Source organism: Somniosus microcephalus, unplaced genomic scaffold (genome assembly GCF_052327205.1).
Source record: "Somniosus microcephalus isolate GS21.2 unplaced genomic scaffold, FLI_Smic_1.0 unresolved_chr1, whole genome shotgun sequence".
NCBI classification, from domain to species: Eukaryota; Metazoa; Chordata; class Chondrichthyes; order Squaliformes; family Somniosidae; genus Somniosus; species Somniosus microcephalus.
The window spans coordinates 24,646,807-24,668,202 of NW_028225179.1; the positions used below are offsets into that span (position 1 = coordinate 24,646,807).

The window sequence follows — 21,396 nt, forward strand, 5'->3', positions numbered from 1 at the left end:
GCCACTGTAAAGTCTGTGGTTTGTGCAGTTAATTACGACACAGACTTCAGGAGTAACATACAACAGGACTTTACTATTCGAAGGTCAGGGCGAATCTGCCCAATAAAACCTGCCACAGCACTTATAGAGTCATAGAGTAATACAGCACGGATAGAGGCCCTTCGGCCCATCGTGTCCGCGCCGGCCATCAAGCCCTGTCTAATCTAATCCCATATTCCAGCATTTGGCCCGTAGCCTTGTATGCTATGGCATTTCAAGTGCACATCCAAATGCTTCTTAAATGTTGTGAGGGTTTCTGCCTCCACAACCCTTTCAGGCAGTGAGTTCCAGACTCCAACCACCCGGTGTGGTCACTGTCGGTATTACAGTATACAGAAGCCAAACAAGTAGTGCCACACCTAAAGTAGTTCTCTTAAAGGTGAACGGTTACATACAATAGTTCTCTTAAAGGTAGACGGGTACATACACTACAGGACCCAGCACCGATCCCTGCGGTACCCCACTGGACACAGGCTTCCAGTCACAAAAACAACCTTCGACCATCACCCTCTGCCTTCTGCCACTAAGCCACATCCACTGCACTACCCTCATCCACACACCTAGTCACCCCCTCAAAAAAATTCAATCAAATTAGTCAGACATGATCTTCCATTGACAAAGCCATGCTGACTATCCCTGATTAATTCTTGCCTCTCCAAGTGGAGACTAATTTTGTCCCTCAGAATTTTTTCCAATAATTTCCCTACCACTGATGTTAGGCTCACTGGCCTGTAGTTCACTGGTTTATCCCTACTACCCTTCTTGAATAATGGTACTAGATTAGCTGTTCTCCAGTCCTCTGGCACATCCCCTATGGCCAGAGAGGTTCTGAAAATTTGTGTTAGAGCCCCTGCAATCTCCTCTTTTGCCTCACACAGCAGCCTGGGATACATCTCATCCGGGCCTGGGGATTTATCCACTTTTAAGCCTGCTAGAACCGCCAATACCTCCTCCCTCTCGATGCTAATATGTTCGAGTATATCACAGTCCCCCTGCCCTATTTCTATGTTTACATCGTCCTTCTCCATAGTGAAAACAGATGCAAAAAATTCATTTAGAACCCCACCTACATCTTCCGGCTCCACACACAGATTGCCACTTTGGTCCCTAATGGGCCCTACTCTTTCCCTAGTTATCCTCTTACCCTTAATATACATAAAACACCTTAGGATTTTCCTTGATTTTGCTCGCCAGTGTTATTTCATGGCCCCTCCTCGCTCTCCTAATTTCTTTTTTAAGTATCCCCCTGCACTTTTTATACTCCTCTAGGGCTTCCTCTGTCTTTAGTCCTTTGTCTCTGCCAAAAGCCCTCCTTTTTTTCCTAATCCATTCCCGTATATCCCCTGACATCCAAGGTTCCCTGGGGTTTTTGGACCCACCCTTGACCTTTACAGGAACATGTTGCCATTGTACGATCTCAATTTCCCTTCTGAAAGACTCCCATTGCTTCGATGCGGATTTTCCTACAAGTAGCTGATCCCAGTCCACTTTGGCCAGATCCTGCCTTATCCTATTAAAATCGGCCTTCCCCCAATTTAGAACCTTTATTTCCGGTCCATCTCTGTCCTTTTCCATGACTACCTTAAATCTCACCGAATTATGGTCACTGTCACCAAAGTGCTCTCCTACTAACACTTCTTCCACTTGGCCGGCCACATTCCCTAGAATTAGGTCCAGTACTGCCCCCTCTCTTGTAGGACTTTCTACATAACAACAGAAAATGCTGGAAAAACTCAGCAGGTCAGGCAACATCCGTGGAGAGAAATTTGAGTTGACGTTTCGGGTTGGACCCTTCTTCAAAACTGGAAAGAAAAGAAACTAGATCGAAGGCAGGGCTGCGATCGGACAAAAGAATAAAAGAAACAAAAGAAGTAAAAGAGATTAGAAGCTAGATGAGATGGTAATAGGCTGGGATTAGGTGTAAAGTGTACTGGCAGGGCAAAAGATAGCTGCCAGGTGTGAGAGAGAAACAAAAGGAAAGGGGGTGGGGGGGAAAGGAGTGCAACAATTACAAGAGAAAATGAAATGGGGGCCGAGCTTATGATCTGAAATTGTTGAACTCGATATTGAGTCCGGAAGGCTGCAGACTGCCTAATCGGAAGATGAAATGCTGTTCCTCGAGTTTACGTTGAGCTTCCGTGGAACAATACAAGAGGCCAAGGACGGTGAGGTCCGAGTGGGAATGGAGCGGTGAATTAAAATGACAGGCGACCGGAAGCCCGGGGTCACCCTTACGGACTGAACGGAGGTGTTCCGCAAAGCGGTCACCCAATCTGCGTTTGGTCTCCCCAATGTAGAGGAACAGCACCTCATCTTCCGATTAGGCAGTCTGCAGCCTTCCGGACTCAATATCGAGTTCAACAATTTCAGATCATAAGCTCGGCCCCCATTTCATTTTCTCTTGTAATTGTTCCACTCCTTTCCCCCCCACCCCCTTTCCTTTTGTTTCTCTCTCACACCTGGCAGCTATCTTTTGCCCTGCCAGTACACTTTACACCTAATCCCAGCCTATTACCATCTCATCTAGCTTCTAATCTCTTTTACTTCTTTTGTTTCTTTTATTCTTTTGTCCGATCGCAGCCCTGCCTTCGATCTAGTTTCTTTTCTTTCCAGTTTTGAAGAAGGGTCCAACCTGAAACGTCAACTCAAATTTCTCTCCACGGATGTTGCCTGACCTGCTGAGTTTTTCCAGCATTTTCTGTTGTTATTTCGGATTTCCAACATCTGCAGTATTTTGCTATCGGACTTTCTACATGCTGGCTCAAAAAGCTCTCTTGGATGCACTTTAAGAATTCTGCACCCTCTAAGCCTTTCACACTCTGACTATCCCAGTTAATATTGGGGAAGTTGAAATCCCCCACTATTATTACCCTATTATTTGCACATTTCTGTGAGATTTGCCTACATATCTGTTCCTCTATTTCCCCCTGACTGTTTGGGGGCCTATAGTACACTCCCAGCAAAGTGCTTGCCCCCTTTTTGTTTTTAAGTTCCACCCATATGGCCTCATTAGAGGAACCTGCTAATATATCATCCCTCCTTATAGCAGTAATTGACTCCTTAATTAATATTGCGACACCCCCTCCTCTTTTACCACCCCCTCTGTCTCGCCTGAAGATTCTATACCCCGGAATATTGAGCTGCCAGTCTTGCCCCTCCCTCAACCATGTCTCCGTGATAGCAACAATATCATACTCCCATGTGTTAATCAACACCTTCAGTTCATCCACCTTATTCACAAGACTCCTTGCATTAAAATAAATGCCATCCAGCCTTGCCCTACTCCCTTGTGCCGTTACATATTTGCCCTTCCTTCCAAGTTGACTTGTTTTTTCCTCTATATTTGGCTGTACATCACCCCCTATTGTAGCTCCACTCTGTATCCCATCCCCCTGCCAGGTTAGTTTAAACCCCCCACAACAGTGCTAGCAAACCTCCCCGCAAGGATATTTGTCCCGCTCTGGTTCAGGTGCAACCCGTCTGACTTGTACAAGTCCCACCTTCCCCAGAAACAGAGCCAGTGATCCAGGAAACTAAAGCCCTCCCTCTTGCACCAACTCTTTAGCCACGCATTCATCTGCTCTATCCTCCTATTCCTATACTCACTAGCACGTGGCACCAGGAGTAATCCAGAGATTACAACCTTTGAGGTCCTGCTCTTTAATCTGCTACCTAGCTCCCTAAATTCTTGCTGCAGGACCTCATCCCTCTTCCTACCCATGTCATTGGTCCCAATGTGAACCACGACCTCTGCCTGTTCACCCTCCCCCTTCAGAATGCCCTGCAGCCGTTCAGTGATATCCTTGACCCTCTGACCCTCCGTCTTACCTAGGAGCTTACCATTCATTGTGTATTCCCTTACCTTGTTAGTCCCTCCAAAGTGCATCACCTCACACTTTTCAGGGTTAAATTCCATTTGCCACTGTTCCGCCCATCTGACCAACCCATTTATATCGTCCTGCAGACTGAGGCTACCCTCCTCGCTATTTACCACCCCACCAATTTTCGTGTCATCTGCGAACTTACTGATCATACCTTTTACATTCACATCTAAATGATTAATGTAGACCACAAACAGCAAGGGACCCAGCACCGATCCCTGCGGTACCCCACTGGACACAGGCTTCCAGTCACAAAAACAACCTTCGACCATCACCCTCTGCCTTCTGCCACTCAGCCAGTTTTGTATCCAATGTGCCAAGGCACCCTGGATTCCATGGGCTCTTACCTTCTTGACCAGTCTCCTATGCGGGACTTTATCGAAAGCCTTACTGAAATCCATGTATACCACATCCACTGCACTACCCTCATCCACACACCTAGTCACCCCTTCAAAAAATTCAATCAAATTAGTCAGACATGATCTTCCCTTGACAAAGCTATGCTGACTATCCCTGATTAATCCTTGCCTCTCCAAGTGGAGACTCGTTTTGTCCCTCAGAATTTTTTCCAATAATTTCCCTACCACTGATGTTAGGCTCACTGGCCTGTAGTTCCCTGGTTTATTCCTACTACCCTTCTTGAATAATGGTACTACATTAGCTGTTCTCCAGTCCTCCGGCACATCCCCTGTGGCCAGAGAGGTTCTGAAAATTTGTGTTAGAGCCCCTGCAATCTCCTCTTTTGCCTCACACAGCAGCCTGAGATACATCTCGTCCGGGCCTGGGGATTTATCCACTTTTAAGCCTGCTAAAACCGCCAATACCTCCTCCTTCTCGATGCTAATATGTTCGAGTATATCACAGTCCCCCTGCCCTATATCTATGTTTACATCGTCCTTCTCCATAGTGAAAACAGATGCAAAAAATTCATTTAGAACCCCACCTACATCTTCCGGCTCCACACACAGATTGCCACTTTGGTCCCTAATGGGCCCTACTCTTTCCCTAGTTATCCTCTTACCCTTAATATACTTATAAAACACCTTAGGATTTTCCTTGATTTTGCTCGCCAGTGTTATTTCATGGCCCCTCCTCGCTCTCCTAATTTCTTTTTTAAGTATCCCCCTGCACTTTTTATACTCCTCTAGGGCTTCCTCTGTCTTTAGCCTTTTGTATCTGCCAAAAGCCCTCCTTTTTTTCCGAATCCATTCTCGTATATCCCTTGACATCCAAGGTTCCCTGGGGTTTTTGGGCCCACCCTTGACCTTTACGGGAACATGTTGCCATTGTACGATCTCAATTTCCCTTCTGAAAGACTCCCATTGCTCCGATGCGGATTTTCCTACAAGTAGCTGATCCCAGTCCACTTTGGCCAGATCCTGCCTTATCCTATTAAAATCGGCCTTCCCCCAATTTAGAACCTTTATTTCCGGTCCATCTCTGTCCTTTTCCATGACTACCTTAAATCTCACTGAATTATGGTCACTGTCACCAAAGTGCTCACCTACTAACACTTCTGCCACTTGGCCGGCCACATTCCCTAGAATTAGATCCAGTACCGCCCCCTCTCTTGTAGGACTTTCTACATGCTGGCTCAAAAAGCTCCCTGGATGCACTTTAAGAATACTGCACCCTCTAAGCCTTTCAGACTCTGACTATCCCAGTATCTGAGTCAATGGGACTCTCTCTGACCTTTCTCCCCAGTCCATCTCCAGGACCAGTGTGTATCTGAGTCAATGGGACTCTCTCTGACCTTCCTCCCCAGTCCATCTCCAGGACCAGTGTGTATCTGAGTCAATGGGACTCTCTCTGACCTTTCTCCCCAGTCCATCACCAGGACCAGTGTGTATCTGAGTCAATGGAAATCTCTGACCTTTCTCCCCAGTCCATCTCCAGGACCAGTGTGTATCTGAGTCAATGGGACTCTCTCTGACCTTTCTCCCCAGTCCATCTCCAGGACCAGTGTGTATCTGAGTCAATGGGACTCTCTCTGACCTTTCTCTCCAGTCCATCTCCAGGACCAGTGTGTATCTGAGTCAATGGGACTCTCTGACCTTTCTCCCCAGTCCATCTCCAGGACCAGTGTGTATCTGAGTCAATGGGACTCTCTCTGACCTTCCTCCCCAGTCCATCTCCAGGACCAGTGTGTATCTGAGTCAATGGGACTCTCTCTGACCTTTCTCCCCAGTCCATCTCCAGGACCAGTGTGTATCTGAGTCAATGGGACTCTCTGACCTTTCTCCCCAGTCCATCTCCAGGACCAGTGTGTATCTGAGTCAATGGGTCTCTCTCTGACCTTTCTCCCTAGTCCATCTCCAGGACCAGTGTGTATCTGAGTCAATGGGACCCTCTCTGAACTTTCTCCCCAGTCCATCTCCAGGACCAGTGTGTATCTGAGTCAATGGGACTCTCTCTGACCTTTCTCCCCAGTCCATCTCCAGGACCAGTGTGTATCTGAGTCAATGGGACTCTCTCTGACCTTTCTCCCCAGTCCATCTCCAGGACCAGTGTGTATCTGAGTCAATGGGTCTCTCTCTGACCTTTCTCCCCAGTCTATCTCCAGGACCAGTGTGTATCTGAGTCAATGGGACCCTCTCTGAACTTTCTCCCCAGTCCATCTCCAGGACCAGTGTGTATCTGAGTCAATGGGACTCTCTGACCTTTCTCCCCAGTCCATCTCCAGGACCAGTGTGTATCTGAGTCAATGGGACTCTCTCTGACCTTTCTCCCCAGTCCATCTCCAGGACCAGTGTGTATCTGAGTCAATGGGACTCTCTCTGACCTTTCTCCCCAGTCCATCTCCAGGACCAGTGTGTATCTGAGTCAATGGGACTCTCTCTGACCTTTCTCCCCGGTCCATCTCCAGGACCAGTGTGTATCTGAGTCAATGGGACTCTCTCTGACCTTTCTCCCCAGTCCATCTCCAGGACCAGTGCGTATCTGAGTCAATGGGACTCTCTCTGACCTTTCTCCCCAGTTCATCTCCAGGACCAGTGTGTATCTGAGTCAATGGGACTCTCTCTGACCTTTCTCCCCAGTCCACCTCCAGGACCAGTGTATATCACAGCGTCGGCGGGAAACTCGAGCGGCAGAGCGGGGCTATAAAAGGCCCCAGAGACCAGGTAAAGCCTCACAGCATCGGCGGGAAATTGAGCGGCAGAGCGGGGCTATAAAAGGCCCCAGAGACCCAGGTAAGGCCTCACAGCGTCAGCGGGAATCTCGAGCGGCAGAGCGGGGCTATAAAAGGCCCCAGAGACCATGTGGAAATGTGAATAAAATGGACGATGAATTGGCTTACAAAAATGGCTTCGCACAAGGAAAGTCTAGATTAGATTAAAGAGCAGCCCCAGCTTTGCAAAGTGCAAAGCTAGCAGAAAAGAGAGACACCTGCCCCAGCCTGCGGCCAAGTGTTAATGAGCAATAAAGGTCACTGAAAGGGCTTAACTGCTAGCTAGAAGATGACTGACTAGCTATTGTGCGGTGCCCAATCACGATCCGGTACTTCAGGAAGGCATATGCAGCAGTGAGACAAGTCAGGACTTGCCCACCAGACTGAAGACCAGATCATGGCCAAACTGAAAGGGCTTAAGTGATCCCCATTGGAGAACGCTTGTTGCCAGGGAAGTGATGTAATGACCCTTGTCCCACTCTATAAAAGGGGCTTCCCTACCGGTATTCGCTCTTAGCCAGAAGACGTGTGGATCATCAAGAGAGTCAGACACCTCCCGGGGACGTAAATGCTGGCAACACGTGCCTAACCCGGTGTGACTCTCGGGACACGAATGTACTGTAAAAGACCTCAATATACTGTGTGACCACTGCGAACAGTTGGAAGTAATAAAATGTTGTTTTAACTCTCCGAACCCTCGAGCCTGAAATCATTCTTCGTACTACGGAACTCAAGACGAATACCAGGAAAACCCGGTTTTAACAACCAGGTAAGGCCTCACAGCGTCGGCGGGAATCTCGAGCGGCAGAGCGGGGCTATAAAAGGCCCCAGAGACCAGGTAAGGCCTCACAGTGTCGGCGGGAATCTCGAGCGGCAGAGCGGGGCTATAAAAGGCCCCAGAGACCAGGTGAGGCCTCACAGTGTCGGCGGGAATCTCGAGCGGCAGAGCGGGGCTATAAAAGGCCCCAGAGACCAGGTAAGGCCTCACAGCATCGGCGGGAATCTCGAGCGGCAGAGCGGGGCTATAAAAGGCCCCAGAGACCAGGTAAGGCCAACCAGTCTCCGAACTCGGAGGGAAGGAGAGAGGTAAAAATTAATCCAAGTGTGACGTCATCAGAAAGCGGGTAAGTGATTGGTTGGTCGGTATTTCTCTTTTTTTTTAAGCTTAAACTCTGATTTATAGTTTCTAAGGTGCGATATTCATCATCTAGAATCAGAGCAGAGGGTATTTAAAAATAATATTAATAAACGTAATTAATTACATAGAATGGGAGATCAGGTGATGTGTTGCTGCTGCAATATGTGGGAGCTGGTGGACACCATTGATGCTCACGGTGATCACATTTGCAGTAAGTGTTGGCTGCTCGAGGAATTCCGGCTCCGTGTTGAAGAGCTGGAGTCCGAGCTTCAAACACTGAGACATATCAGGGAGGGGGAGAGTTACCTGGACTCTGTGTATCAGGAGGTAGTCACATCAATTAGATTAATTAATTCAGATGTAGTCCGTGGCCAGGGACTAGAAGTGAGGCAGGTACGGGGATCCAGGAGGTAGTGTTGGAGGAGCCGCAGCCCTTGCTCTTGTCCAACAGGTTTGAGGCTCTTACTCCCTGTGAGGATGGGAACAGGGACTGCGGGGAGGATGAGCAACCTGGCCACAGCACCGTGGAGCCGGGGGCCATTCAAGTGGGGGGAGTTAAAAGAAATGTTGTAGTGGTAGGGGATAGTATCGTTAGGGGGATAGATAGAGTTCTTTGCAGCCGAGAGCGAGAGTCCCGAAGGCTGTGTTGCCTGCCCGGTGCCAGGGTTAAGGACATCTCCTCTGGGCTAGAGAGAAACTTGGAGTGGGAGGGGGGAGGATCCAGTTGTCGTGGTCCATGTTGGCACCAACGACATAGATAGGACAAGGAAGGAGGTTCTGCTGAGGGAGTTTGAGCAGCTAGGGGCCAAATTAAAAAGCAGAACCACAAGGGTAATAATCTCTGGATTACTACCTGAGCCACGTGCAAATTTGGCTAGGGTAAATAAAATTAGAGAGTTAAATGCGTGGCTCAAAGACTGGTGTGGGAGAAATGGGTTTTGCTTCCTGGGACACTGGCATCAGTACTGGGACAGGAGACAGCTGTTCCGTTGGGATGGACTTCACTTGGCCAGTGCTGGGACTAGAATCCTGGCGAATCGAATAACTAGGGCTGTAGAGAGGGCTTTAAACTAATTAGTGGGGGGGAGGTTTCAAGAGAGCGAAAAATAAAAATGACAGCGGAGAAGGCAATAGAGCAAGGTAGCAGTGGGGGAATTAAAAACCAGAGCATGTCAGGAAGGGACAGAATGAATAATGATAAAGGTAAAGTAGTAAAAGCAGGAATAAATTGTCAGAAAACATATTTGAAAGTTCTTTATCTGAATGCATGCAGCATTCGTAACAAAATTGATGAGTTGACGGTGCAAATAACTACACATGGGTATGATCTGGTGGCCATTACGGAAACATGGCTTCAAGATAATCATGACTGGGAACTAAACATACAAGGGTATTTGACAATTAGGAAGGACAGACAGGAAGGAAAGGGAGGTGGGGTTGCTATGTTAATCAAGGATGGAATCACTGCAATAGTCAGAAATGATATTGGGTCAAAGGATCAGGATAGTGAAACAGTTTGGGTGGAGATAAGGAATAATAAGAGGAAAAAGTCACTAGTGGGCGTAGTCTATAGGCCTCCTAACAGTTGCAACTCTGCTGGTCGGAGTATAAATCAGGAAATAGTTGGGGCTTGTAATAAGGGAACAGCTATAATCATGGGGGATTTTAACTTTCATATTGACTGGACTAATCAAATTGGGCATGGCAGCATTGAGGAAGAGTTCATAGAGTGTATTAGGGACGGGTTCCTTGAGCAGTATGTAACTGAACCAACCAGGGGGCAGGCAATCTTAGATCGGGTCCTGTGTAATGAGACAGGATTAATAAAAAATGTCCTAGTAAAGGATCCCCTTGGACTGAGTGACCATAATATGGTTGAATTCCAAATTCAGTTTGAGGGTGAGAGAGTTGGAACTCAAACCAGCGTGCTAAGCTTAAATAAAGGAGACTATGAAGGTATGAGAGTAGAATTGACTAAAGTGGACTGGGAAAACAGATTAAAGTGTAAGACGGCACAAGAGCAGTGGTCTACATTCAAGGAGACATTTCACATCTTTCAAGATAAATATATTCCACTGAGGAAAAAGGGGAGTAAAAGAAAAGACAGCCATCCGTGGCTTAGTAAAGTAATAAAGGATAGTATCCGACTGAAAACAAGGGCATATAAAGTAGCCAAATCTAGTGGGAGGATAGAAGATTGGGAAGCATTTAAAAGCCAGCAAACAATAACTAGAAGATTAATTAAGAAAGGGAAGATAGATTATGAAAGTAAACTAGCAAAAAATATAAAAACAGATAGCAAGAGTTTCTACAGCTATATAAAAAGAAAAAGGGTGGCTAAAGCGAACGTTGGTCCCTTAGAGGATGGGACCGGGAAACTAGTGATGGGGAACATGGAGATGGCAAAGACACTAAACAAATATTTTGTATCAGTCTTAACAGTAGAGGACACTAAAAATATCCCAACACTGGACAAACAGGGGGCAATGGGGGGGCAGGAACTAAACACGATTAAAATCACTAAGGAGATGGTACTCAGTAAAATAATGGGACTTAAGGCGGATAAATCCCCCGGACCTGATGGCCTACATCCTAGGGTCTTGAGAGAAGTGGCGGTAGGGATTGTGGATGCATTGGTGATCATTTTCCAGAACTCCCTGGACTCAGGAAAGGTCCCGGCAGATTGGAAAACTGCTAATGTAACACCCTTATTCAAGAAGGGAAGTAGACAAAAAGCTGGAAACTATAGACCAGTTAGCCTAACATCTGTGGTTGGCAAAATGTTGGAGTCCATTATTAAGGAAACAGTAACAGAGCATTTGGATAAACATAATTTAATAGGACAGAGTCAGCATGGTTTTACGAAGGGGAAGTCATGTTTGACAAATTTGCTCGAATTCTTTGAGGATGTAACATACAGGGTGGATAAAGGGGAACCAGCCGATGTAGTGTATTTGGACTTCCAAAAGGCATTTGACAAGGTTCCACACAAAAGATTACTGATCAAGATAAAAAATCACGGGATTGGGGGTAATATACTGGCATGGGTGGAAGATTGGCTATCTAACAGAAAACAAAGAGTTGGGATAAATGGTTCGTTCTCGGGCTGGCAATCAGTAACTAGTGGTGTTCTGCAGGGGTCAGTGCTGGGACCCCAACTCTTTACAATCTATATTAACGATTTGGAGGAAGGGACCGAGTGCAACATATCCAAGTTTGCCGACAATACAAAGATGGGAGGGAAAGCAGTGAGTGAGGCGGACATAAAAAACCTGCAAAAGGACATAGACAGGCTAAGTGAGTGGGCAGAGATTTGGCAGATGCAATATAATGTTGGAAAGTGTGAGGTTATGCACTTTGGCAGAAAAAATCAAAGAGCAAGTTATTATCTAAATGGAGAGAAACTGCAAAGTACTACAGTACAAAGGGATCTGGGGGTCCTGGTGCATGAAACACAAAAAGTTAGTATGCAGGTGCAGCAGGTGATCAGGAAGGCCAATGGAATCTTGGCTTTTATTGCAAGGGGGATGGAGTATAAAAACAGGGAAGTCTTGCTGCAGTTATACAGGGTATTGGTGAGGCCACACCTGGAATACTGCGTGCAGTTTTGGTTTCCATATTTAAGAAAAGATATACTTGCCCTTGAGGCGGTTCAGAGAAGGTTCACTCGGTTGATTCCGGAGATGAGGGGGTTGACTTATGAGGAAAGGTTGAGTAGGTTGGGCCTCTACTCATTGGAGTTCAGAAGAATGAGAGGCGAACTTATCGAAACATATAAGATTGTGAGGGGGCTTGATCGGGTGGATGCAGTGAGGATGTTTCCACTGATGGGTGAGACTAGAACTAGGGGGCATAATCTTAGAATAAGGGGCTGCCCTTTCAAAACTGAGATGAGGAGAAACTCCTTCACTGAGAGGGTAGTAAATCTATAGAATTTGCTACCTCAGAGAGCTGTGGAAGCTGCGACATTAAATAAATTTAAAACGGAGATAGACATTTTCCTAGCAGATAAGGGAATTAGAGGTTACGGGGAGAGGGCAGGGAAGTGGACGTGAGTCTAGGTTCAGATCAGCCATGATCCTATTGAATGGCGGAGCAGGCCCGAGGGGCCGTATGGCCTACTCCTGCTTCTTATGTTCTTAATAGGACTCTCTCTGACCTTTCTCCCCAGTCCATCTCCAGGACCAGTGTGTATCTGAGTCAATGGGACTCTCTCTGACCTTTCTCCCCAGTCCATCACCAGGACCAGTGTGTATCTGAGTCAATGGGACTCTCTGACCTTTCTCCCCAGTCCATCTCCAGGACCAGTGTGTACCTGAGTCAATGGGACTCTCTCTGACCTTTGTCCCCGTTCCATCTCCAGGACCAGTGTGTATCTGAGTCAATGGGACTCTCTCTGACCTTTCTCCCCAGTCTATCTCCAGGACCAGTGTGTATCTGAGTCAATGGGACTTTCTCTGACCTTTCTCCCCAGTCTATCTCCAGGACCAGTGTGTATCTGAGTCAATGGGACTCTCTCTTACCTTGTTCCACAGTCAATCTCTGAAAGCTCTTTGAATCGGAAGGGTTCTCTCCGGTTGGTGCTCACAATCCTGTGCTGGTTAACCGGCTGTTGTTCCTCAGTCGACAATCCCTGTTTACTTCGAGCTGAGCACCTTCGTCAATCACACCATCATTCACCGGGAGATCTAATTGTGGCAAAGCAGAAAATAAGAACAATATTGAAAGCGTGAAATAATGTAATGTAGACTTTTAATCTGCTTACTAATAATCCAATGTGAAGGCGGAGTATTTGTTTGAATTTGTGCCTTTCCTCAGATCCCCAGTTGCGGGGCTGTGTGTTTAGTTTGGAGATTTTGCTCACAGTAAATTTCCGGCCTCCTGAGACTCCCCCATTCTCACAGCTCTAGGCGGAAATGCGCCATTTTCTGTGCGGAGTTGCTGCCCGGAGCGGTGACCCTCCCTCGCTGTGATCTAAACTCGGGGCTGAGTAGCCGCTGTCGGGCCGAGTTCCCTCAGTCACAGAACGGGCCCTGTAACCCGGGCAACCAACCTGTGTCTGACCCTCACGCACCGATCAACCCGCGCCGCCCGGCCCGGCACACAGCAGGGGAGCGGCACTGCGCCTGCGCCGGAGGGCAGGGGAGCGGCACTGCGCCTGCGCCGGAGTGCTGGGGTGCGGCACTGCGCCTGCGCAGGAGTGCAGGGGAGCGGCACTGCGCCTGCGCCGAAGTGCAGGGGAGCTGCACTGCGCCTGCGACGGAGTGCAGGGGAGCGTCACTGCGCCTGTGCCGGAGGGCAGGGGAGCAGCACTGCGCCTGCGCCGGAGGGCAGGGGAGCGGCACTGCGCCTGCGCCGGAGGGCAGGGGAGCGGCACTGCGCCTGCGCGGGAGATGAAGCAAGGGAGCGGCACTGCGCCTGCGCCGGAGGGCAGAGGAGCGGCACTGCACCTGCGCGGGAGTGGAAGAAAGGGAGCGGCACTGCGCCTGCGCCGGAGGGCAGGGGAGCGGCACTGCGCCTGCGCGGGAGAGGAAGAAAGGGAGCGCCACTACGCCTGCGCCGGAGGGCAGGGGCGCGGCACTGCACCTGCGCGGGAGGGAGCAACACTGCGCCTGCGCGGGGGGTAAGGGAGCGGTACTGCGCCTGCGCCGGAGGGCAGGGGAGCGGCACTGCGCCTGCGCGGGAGAGAGAGAGAGTGCGAGAGGAAAGGGAGCGGTACTACGCCTGCGCGGTACAGCTATGACGCACGAACGGATCACTGTCGCTCCCAGTGGTGGGAGGACTACATCGGAACATATACAGGCCCAGGTTACCGGCAGCCATCTTTGTAAAGGAGGAAGGAAAGTTTCAGTTCGACGTCACCATATGCCTGAGACAAAGAGCCTTGTGTCCAATGCGGGGAATAAAGGCCCACAGCCTCCCCGGGCCCTGAACAAGGGACTGGAGAATCTCGCTGCCCTGCGGATCAGACAATCAGCCGGCGCTAGTCCCGCCCCTCGGGCTCCCCGATTGGTTGGAGGACCCGCCGCCGGCTCGCACCTCCAGCCCCGCCCACTGGGTGCCGCTAGTCCCGCCCCTCGGGCTCCCCGATTGGTTGGAGGACCCGCCGCCGGCTCGCTCCTCCAGCCCCGCCCCTCAGTCTCCTCGATTGCTTGGAGGACCCGCCGCCGGCTCGCTCCTCCAGCCCCGCCCCGCTCGCACCCTATTGGTCGAAAGCTCCCGTCAATCAGGCCGCGGGCCCGGGTCACGTGTCCCCGATGAGATCACGTCGCCGTCCAACTGCCGCTGCTCGGTCCGGGGCCTCGCGGACTCTGAGGTTTTTCTATTTCTCTCGATTCTCTCCCGGTCCACCCCGCGCCATTCTCGGCCCAATCGGAGCGGAGAAAACTCAAATCGCGTCACCGATCGCGACTCTGGAACCGACACCAAGGCCTTTCCCTGGAATGGCCCCGCGCCGACTCCGTCCGGCAGAATCCGAGTGCGCAGGCGCAGCTCCGAGTGGGGGGAGGCGGGCTGGTTTCCTCTGGGCATGCGCGGTCATTACCCTTGGTGACCGGGAGGTGTCGCTGTGCCGGACCCGGCCCAAACCGCCGCTCCCTGTGCGCATGCGCGGGCTCTCGTCTGTCAATCAACCAACCGCCAGAAGAGGTCGCTGCTGAGACCAGTGAAGGAAGAAAGACTTGCATTTATATAGCGCCTTTCACCACCACCGGACGTCCTAATGTACTTTACAGCCAATGAAGTACTTTTGCAGTGTAGTCACTGTTGCAATGTAGGAAATGCGGCAGTCAATTAGCGCACAGCAAGCTCCCACAAACAGCACTGTGATAATGACCAGATAACCTATCATTTTTTATGTTGATTGAGGGATAAACATTGGCCCGGACACTGGGGATAATTCCCCTGCTCTTTCCCACATTGCAACAGTGACTACTTCATTGTAGTACTTCATTGGCTGTAAAGCACTTTAGGATATCTGGTGGCACTATATAAATGCAAGTCTTTCTTTCCTGAAATAATGCCATGGGATCTTTTACATCCACCTGAGAGAGCAAACAGGGCCTCAATTTAACATCTCATCCGAAAGACGGCACCTCCGACAGTGCCGCACTCCCTCAGCACTGCACTGGAGTGTCAGCCTGGATTTTTGTGCTCAAGTCTCTGGAGTGGGACTATGAACCCACAACTTTCTGACTCAGAGGCGCGAGTGCTGCCCACTGAGCCACTGGCTGACACTAAAGAGCAAGCAGCTCTGACAAATGGTCATCGACCTGATACGTTAACTCTGTTTCTCTCGCCACAGATGCTGCCTGACCTGCTGAGTATTTCCAGCATTTTCTGTTTTTGTTAAAGAAACGAGGGAGTGATTGCTGACGGGAAGAATGTTGGGTTGTCCTGCACATGCGCACCTCCCTGGCGGCTGAGGCGAAACACCGAATCGCCCCCACCTGAGCCGCTCACGCGTACCAGATGTTGCGGCTCCGCATGCACGCCCGATGTTCCAACCGCGGGGTTTTGTGTGCTGAGCATGCGTGTTGCGGACCGATCGGGACGGGCGATTGTAGAGCAGGAAGGAGAGCGCGGGGGCCATGAGCACATGCACGGGACTCAGAGTCAACAGAGTGCTTTCTGGAGCGCGGGGGCTTGTGGGTATTACAGCCGCCATTACTGCTGATCCTTTCAACCAACCTGTGCAGCAGCTGGGGCCTGAAAATCAGCTTCACTGCCCCTAGGTTCGGAAAGGGGAAAATTAAACAACAGTTTGCCTCTGATCCTTTTCTGATCTCAATTTACAGGGTTATAGAAGTGGAGCAGTTACAGGCGGGAAGCTCAGACCAAACATCACGTCAAGATCTGACAGAGTCGCTGGATTCATCAGGACCTGAATATCATCGACCTTTGCACATGGAAGGAGAGAGCAGGGATCGCAACGCAGACAAACTGCACACGTGTTCAGTGTGTGGACGTGGATTCAGCCGATCGCCTGACCTGGTGAGACACATGCACCGTCACACCGGGGAGAAACCGGGTAAAGGTGGGGACGGCGAGAAGGGCTTCAGTTCCCCGTCTGCATTGAAAGTTCAACGGCGCAGTCACACCAGGGACAGCCTGTTCACCTGCTCCGTGTGTGGAAAGGGATTTGTTTGTTCATCCCACCTGCAAACACACCAGGGAGTTCACACTGGGGAGAGACCATTTCAGTGTCCTGACTGTGGGAAGAGCTTTAAAAGCACTCAGTATCTGAAGGGACACCAGCTTGTTCACACTGATGAGAGACCATTTCAATGTTCTGACTGTGGGAAGAGCTTTAAAAGCCCCCGGGAGCTGAAGAAACACTGGTTCCTACACACTGGGGAGAGGCCGTTCACCTGCTCCGTGTGTGGGAAGGGATTTGCTCGGTCATCCAACCTGCTGGAACATCAGCGAGTTCACACTGGGGAGAGGACGTTCACCTGCTCTGTGTGTGGGAAGGGATTCACTCAGTCATCCAACCTGCTGACACATCAGCGAGTTCACACTGACGAGAGGCCCTTTAAATGTTCTGACTGTGGGAAGAGCTTTAAAAGCTCCGGGGAGCTGAAGGGACACCAGGGAGTTCACACTGACGAGAGGCCCTTTAAATGTTCTGACTGTGGGAAGAGTTTTAAAAGCTCCAGGGAGCTCAAGAAACACCAACACCTACACACTGGGGAGAGGCCGTTCAGCTGCTCTGTGTGTGGGAAGGGATTCACTGATTCATCCAACCTGCTGGTACATCAGCGAGGTCACACTGGGGAGACGCTGTTCACCTGCTCTGTGTGTGGGAAGAGATTCACGCATTTATCCAACCTGCTGACACATCAGCGAGTCCACACTGACGAGAGGCCCTTTAAATGTTCTGACTGTGGGAAGAGCTTTAAAAGCTCCGGGGAGCTGAAGGGACACCAGGGAGTTCACACTGACGAGAGGCCCTTTAAATGTTCTGACTGTGGGAAGAGTTTTAAAAGCTCCAGGGAGCTCAAGAAACACCAACACCTACACACTGGGGAGAGGCCGTTCAGCTGCTCTGTGTGTGGGAAGGGATTCACTGATTCATCCAACCTGCTGGTACATCAGCGAGGTCACACTGGGGAGACGCTGTTCACCTGCTCTGTGTGTGGGAAGAGATTCACGCATTTATCCAACCTGCTGACACATCAGCGAGTCCACACTGACGAGAGGCCCTTTAAATGTTCTGACTGTGGGAAGAGCTTTAAAAGCTCCAGGGACCTGAGGGTACACCAGCGAGTTCACACTGGGGAGAGACAGTTCACCTGCTCTGTGTGTGGGAAGGGATTCACTCAGTTACCCAACCTGCTGACACATCAGCGAGTTCACACTGACGAGAGGCCCTTTAAATGTTCTGACTGTGGGAAGAGCTTTAAAAGCTCCGGGGAGCTGAAGGGGCACCAGCGAGTTCACACTAACGAGAGACCCTTTAAATGTTCTGAGTGTGGGAATAGTTTTAAAAGCTCCCGGGAGCTCAAGAGACACCAACACCTACACACTGGGGAGAGGCCGTTCACCTGCTCCGTGTGTGGGAAGGGATTCACTCGGTCATCCTACGTGCTGGTACATCAGCGACTTCACACTGGGGAGAGACCGTTCACCTGCTCCGTGTGTGGGAAGGGATTCACTCAGTCATCCCGCCTGCTGTTACATCGGCGAGTTCACACTGGGGAGAGACCGTTCACCTGCTCCGTGTGCGGGAAGGGATTCACTCAGTCATCCAACCTGCTGACACACCAGCGACTTCACACTGATCATAGAATCTAACAGCACAGAAGGAGGTGATTCGGCCCATCGTGTCTGTTGGAGGAAAATTTAAAATGGCACCGTAGTGCCTGCTGAAATACTTGACATTTATTGACATTTTGCAGAGACTGGCATAACAGACAGCTGACTTGATCTGCTTGCACCAACTTGTGATATCACTTGTACAGATGTAAGACAGGAACGGCTAGTCAACTGTTGGGGTAAAAGTGTAAGAGCGAAAAATTATGTTTAGGAAGAACAAGGGAGGTAAAGGGTGTTTAAGGGCGGGGTTACGCAACTGGCAGGACACAGGTATCACTGTGAGAATAGGGTTGCGAAATACCAACATGTCACATGAAAGAAGCTAGCTAACAGTAATATAATTAAGTTGTTTGTGAAAGAAGCTAGCTAACGGTATAATAATATAATTAACTTGTTTTTGACAGAATGTGATTAAGGGTTGCTAAGGTATCGGATTGGCCAAAGTTGAAGGATGCTAAAGTACCAGATTGGCCAAGGAATTAATGTAATAACTGCTGATATGGTACCTTTCCTGTTTTTAAACTGTATAAAAGAAGCTCGGCTACTATTGTAAAACCGAGAAGCTGGCAGCTGAGACCGCGGGGTCTACTGTTCTTCTCCTAGAGTGCTCTGTACATTAAACTGTGCATTTTTACTTCTCTCAAACTATTTGGTTGTGTGAGTTTATTCACATAAGTCTAAGTTGGGTACCGCGTCGACCTGGTATATCACTTGGCCCGCTCAGGCTCCAATTAGACCCTAACAAATTGACGTAGTCGGCAGGATCAGCTCGGAGGGCGCCGGAGCACCCAGAGGTGATCTCGGGCGAGTAGTCAAATTTTTGACCATCCATCAATTAGCGACGCTCGACGGGTGACACCGGAGCACCGACTGATCAAAAGAACAAGAAAGGGGTTTGACGAGAGGTGAGAATTCACAGTTAACCGAAAGTTTGTGGTATTCTTTGTTTGTTTGTATCTCGTAGAGCATTTATAAGGATCATAAGGTAAAACTCGTAGATGTCGCTTACTACCTTCGGGGTTGGACCGGCAGAAGGTCCCGGGGAACCACCGATATATAGGTTGCACGTACGCTTGCTTCTCTTCGTGAGGAGGACGTACCTCTGACAACACAGGGTAAGAAGAGGATTTACAAGATCACAGGTAAGGGTCAAACATGGGGGCCTTCGGGCTCCCTTAGTAATCAGTATATGGCTGATAGGAGAACCCTAATTAAAAAAATGCGGAGAGATGGATGGGATACGAGTCAGACATTGGGAGCACAAAGAGAATGGTGGGAAACAAGGACACTTTGCTAAAGAATGTAGAGCCCCGCGACAGGAATGCTCATTTTGTAAAAAGAGAGGTCACACATGGGACAAATGTTATAGTAGATTAAATCCAGAACCGGGAAAAATGACCAGTGATGAATACCGAGAACTCCAAGCCTTTAGGGATGCTCGGGACGGAGGGCACTGACATGCAGCGGCCCCCGTAATTAAAGATAAGGGAGATAGTAGAATTTATGTGTCCGCACTAGTAGGGGGCCGACAGTGTAACATGCTAGTGGACACTGGCGCATCGATGTCTATAACCGATTTACCTTTACCCATCACATAAACTAACATTTATTTGACCGGATTAGGGGGAACAAAGACCCCCGCCTTTTTAAGTACAGTACAAGTGGTCGAATTAGATGGCCATTTGATCCCGATGAGATTTTATGTGTGTAAAAATAATGAAGGAACTATAATGGGAAATGACCTTATGAGGGAATATAAAATCCTGATTGACTGTCATAAAGGAAAATTGATCTGGCCTAGACAGGATGGAAGTAAAACTGAAGTAAACCAATATGCTGCAAATTGCACTAAAATAGCAACTGCTAAACCTCTTTCCCGGGATTGGAAATTAGAAACTGGTAATTTTGGAACAATATGTAATGCCGTAAAAGGCGTATGGGCAGAGGATAAATTAGATACCGGAAAAGTAAGAATGGAACCAATTAAAATCCCTGGACCAGAGCATAAACCGCATAGACAATGCCCAATAAAACCCGAAGCTAAGAAAGCAATTACGGAAATAATTAAAACATTGGAAGAACAGGGAGTAGTGCGTAAAACGGAAAGCACAACCAATTCCCCTACCTGGCCGGTAGGAAAACCCGATGGAACTTGGAGATTAACTATTGACTATACCGCTTTAAATAAAGTAACACCAAAGTTACATCCTATTGTAGCAAGTCCAGCGACAATATTAAATGGGTTAAGCGCAGAACATAAAGTTTTCACAGTATTAGATATTGCAAATGGATTCTGGTCATTACCTTTGGACCCAGAATCCCAGGAGAAATTTGCGTTCACTATAGGAGATACGCAATACACATGGACCCGCTTGCCACAAGGGTTCCATAACAGTCCGGCTATATTCCATAGAGTCATGCAGTCTCTACTGGAGACAGTTGACCTCCCGAAGGGAAGTACTATTCTACAATATGTGGATGACCTCTGTGGTGTATGTGCCTTTAAGAGCAATTGTGGTGTATGTGCCTTTAAGAGCCCCAGGTGTGCGTAATGCCGGTAATTGCCACTTGGGCTATATAAGCCTGTGTATTGTGTATATACTTTAGAACCCCCCCCAGACTTGCTTAGTAAATACCTATGAACCAACTCCTGTCTTCAGTGTCTTTATCTACACACGGACACTACAGTGGCGACGAAGTGGAAACGGACTTACCTGCAATTCGGCAGCACCTCAAGGACATCGATTCCTCCAGCGTCCAGAAGACTCAAAGAAGTAATAGAAACTGTGGTTTCACCAGCTGGCCAAGCTGGTGGCAGGTACTGCGCTAATCCTTCCTGGGCGTCAGGCTGGGGCTCCAGCGGCGGGCTCTACAGCTGAGACAGGCAGCGAAATCGGAGGCAAGCAATAACGGACTGGGAGGGTGCACTCGGGAGACGGCCGGCGCGGCAAGCAGGTCAGCGTTTAGACCTCCGTTGGGAACGAGTCTCCAACAGTGAATAAACGGAAACCACAGTGAAACATCATTGTTATCGGTAGCAGCGGCGGGAAAGCGCAGGAAGCGCCATATCGTTGCTACAGAGAAGAAAAAAAAAGCGCGGGAAGCGCCATATCTTTTTTTTGAAATGCCTAAGTCTGGCAATATTGATGCTTTTGATAAGGAAACAGAGCCTAACTTTGGCAATATTGATGTTTTTGATAACAAGATAGAGGATTGGACCACATATGTAGAAAGAGTGGAGGTGTTTTGCACCGCAAATGGAATAGAAGATGAAAAAAAAGCTTCAGTGCTTCTGGATCTAATGGGCGCAGAAACATACAAGCTGTTACGCAACTTAATCACTCCAGCCGAAC

At 49.1% G+C, this 21,396-nt stretch overlaps 1 protein-coding gene and 1 long non-coding RNA gene across 3 annotated transcripts in view; one reads left to right on the forward strand and one right to left on the reverse strand.

The window, feature by feature from the left end:
• LOC147094290 (uncharacterized) overlaps positions 1-13,274 on the reverse strand; it is a 42,868-nt gene extending 29,594 nt beyond the window's left edge. For both annotated transcript variants that reach the window (XR_015074736.1, XR_015074735.1), the window contains exons 1-2: positions 13,092-13,274; positions 12,751-12,915 (exon numbers count right to left, since the gene is read on the reverse strand). This is a non-coding gene — a long non-coding RNA (uncharacterized LOC147094290). The remainder of the gene's footprint in view (positions 1-12,750; positions 12,916-13,091) is intronic.
• A 692-nt stretch (positions 13,275-13,966) lies between these two features.
• LOC147094292 (uncharacterized) lies at positions 13,967-18,039 on the forward strand. Its single transcript, XM_085974220.1, has 3 exons — positions 13,967-14,035; positions 16,652-16,923; positions 17,092-18,039. Exons 1-3 carry the CDS (start codon positions 13,967-13,969, stop codon positions 18,020-18,022), a joined length of 1,272 nt encoding a protein of 423 aa, XP_085830346.1. The 3' UTR covers positions 18,023-18,039.
• Positions 18,040-21,396: the final 3,357 nt, after the last annotated feature.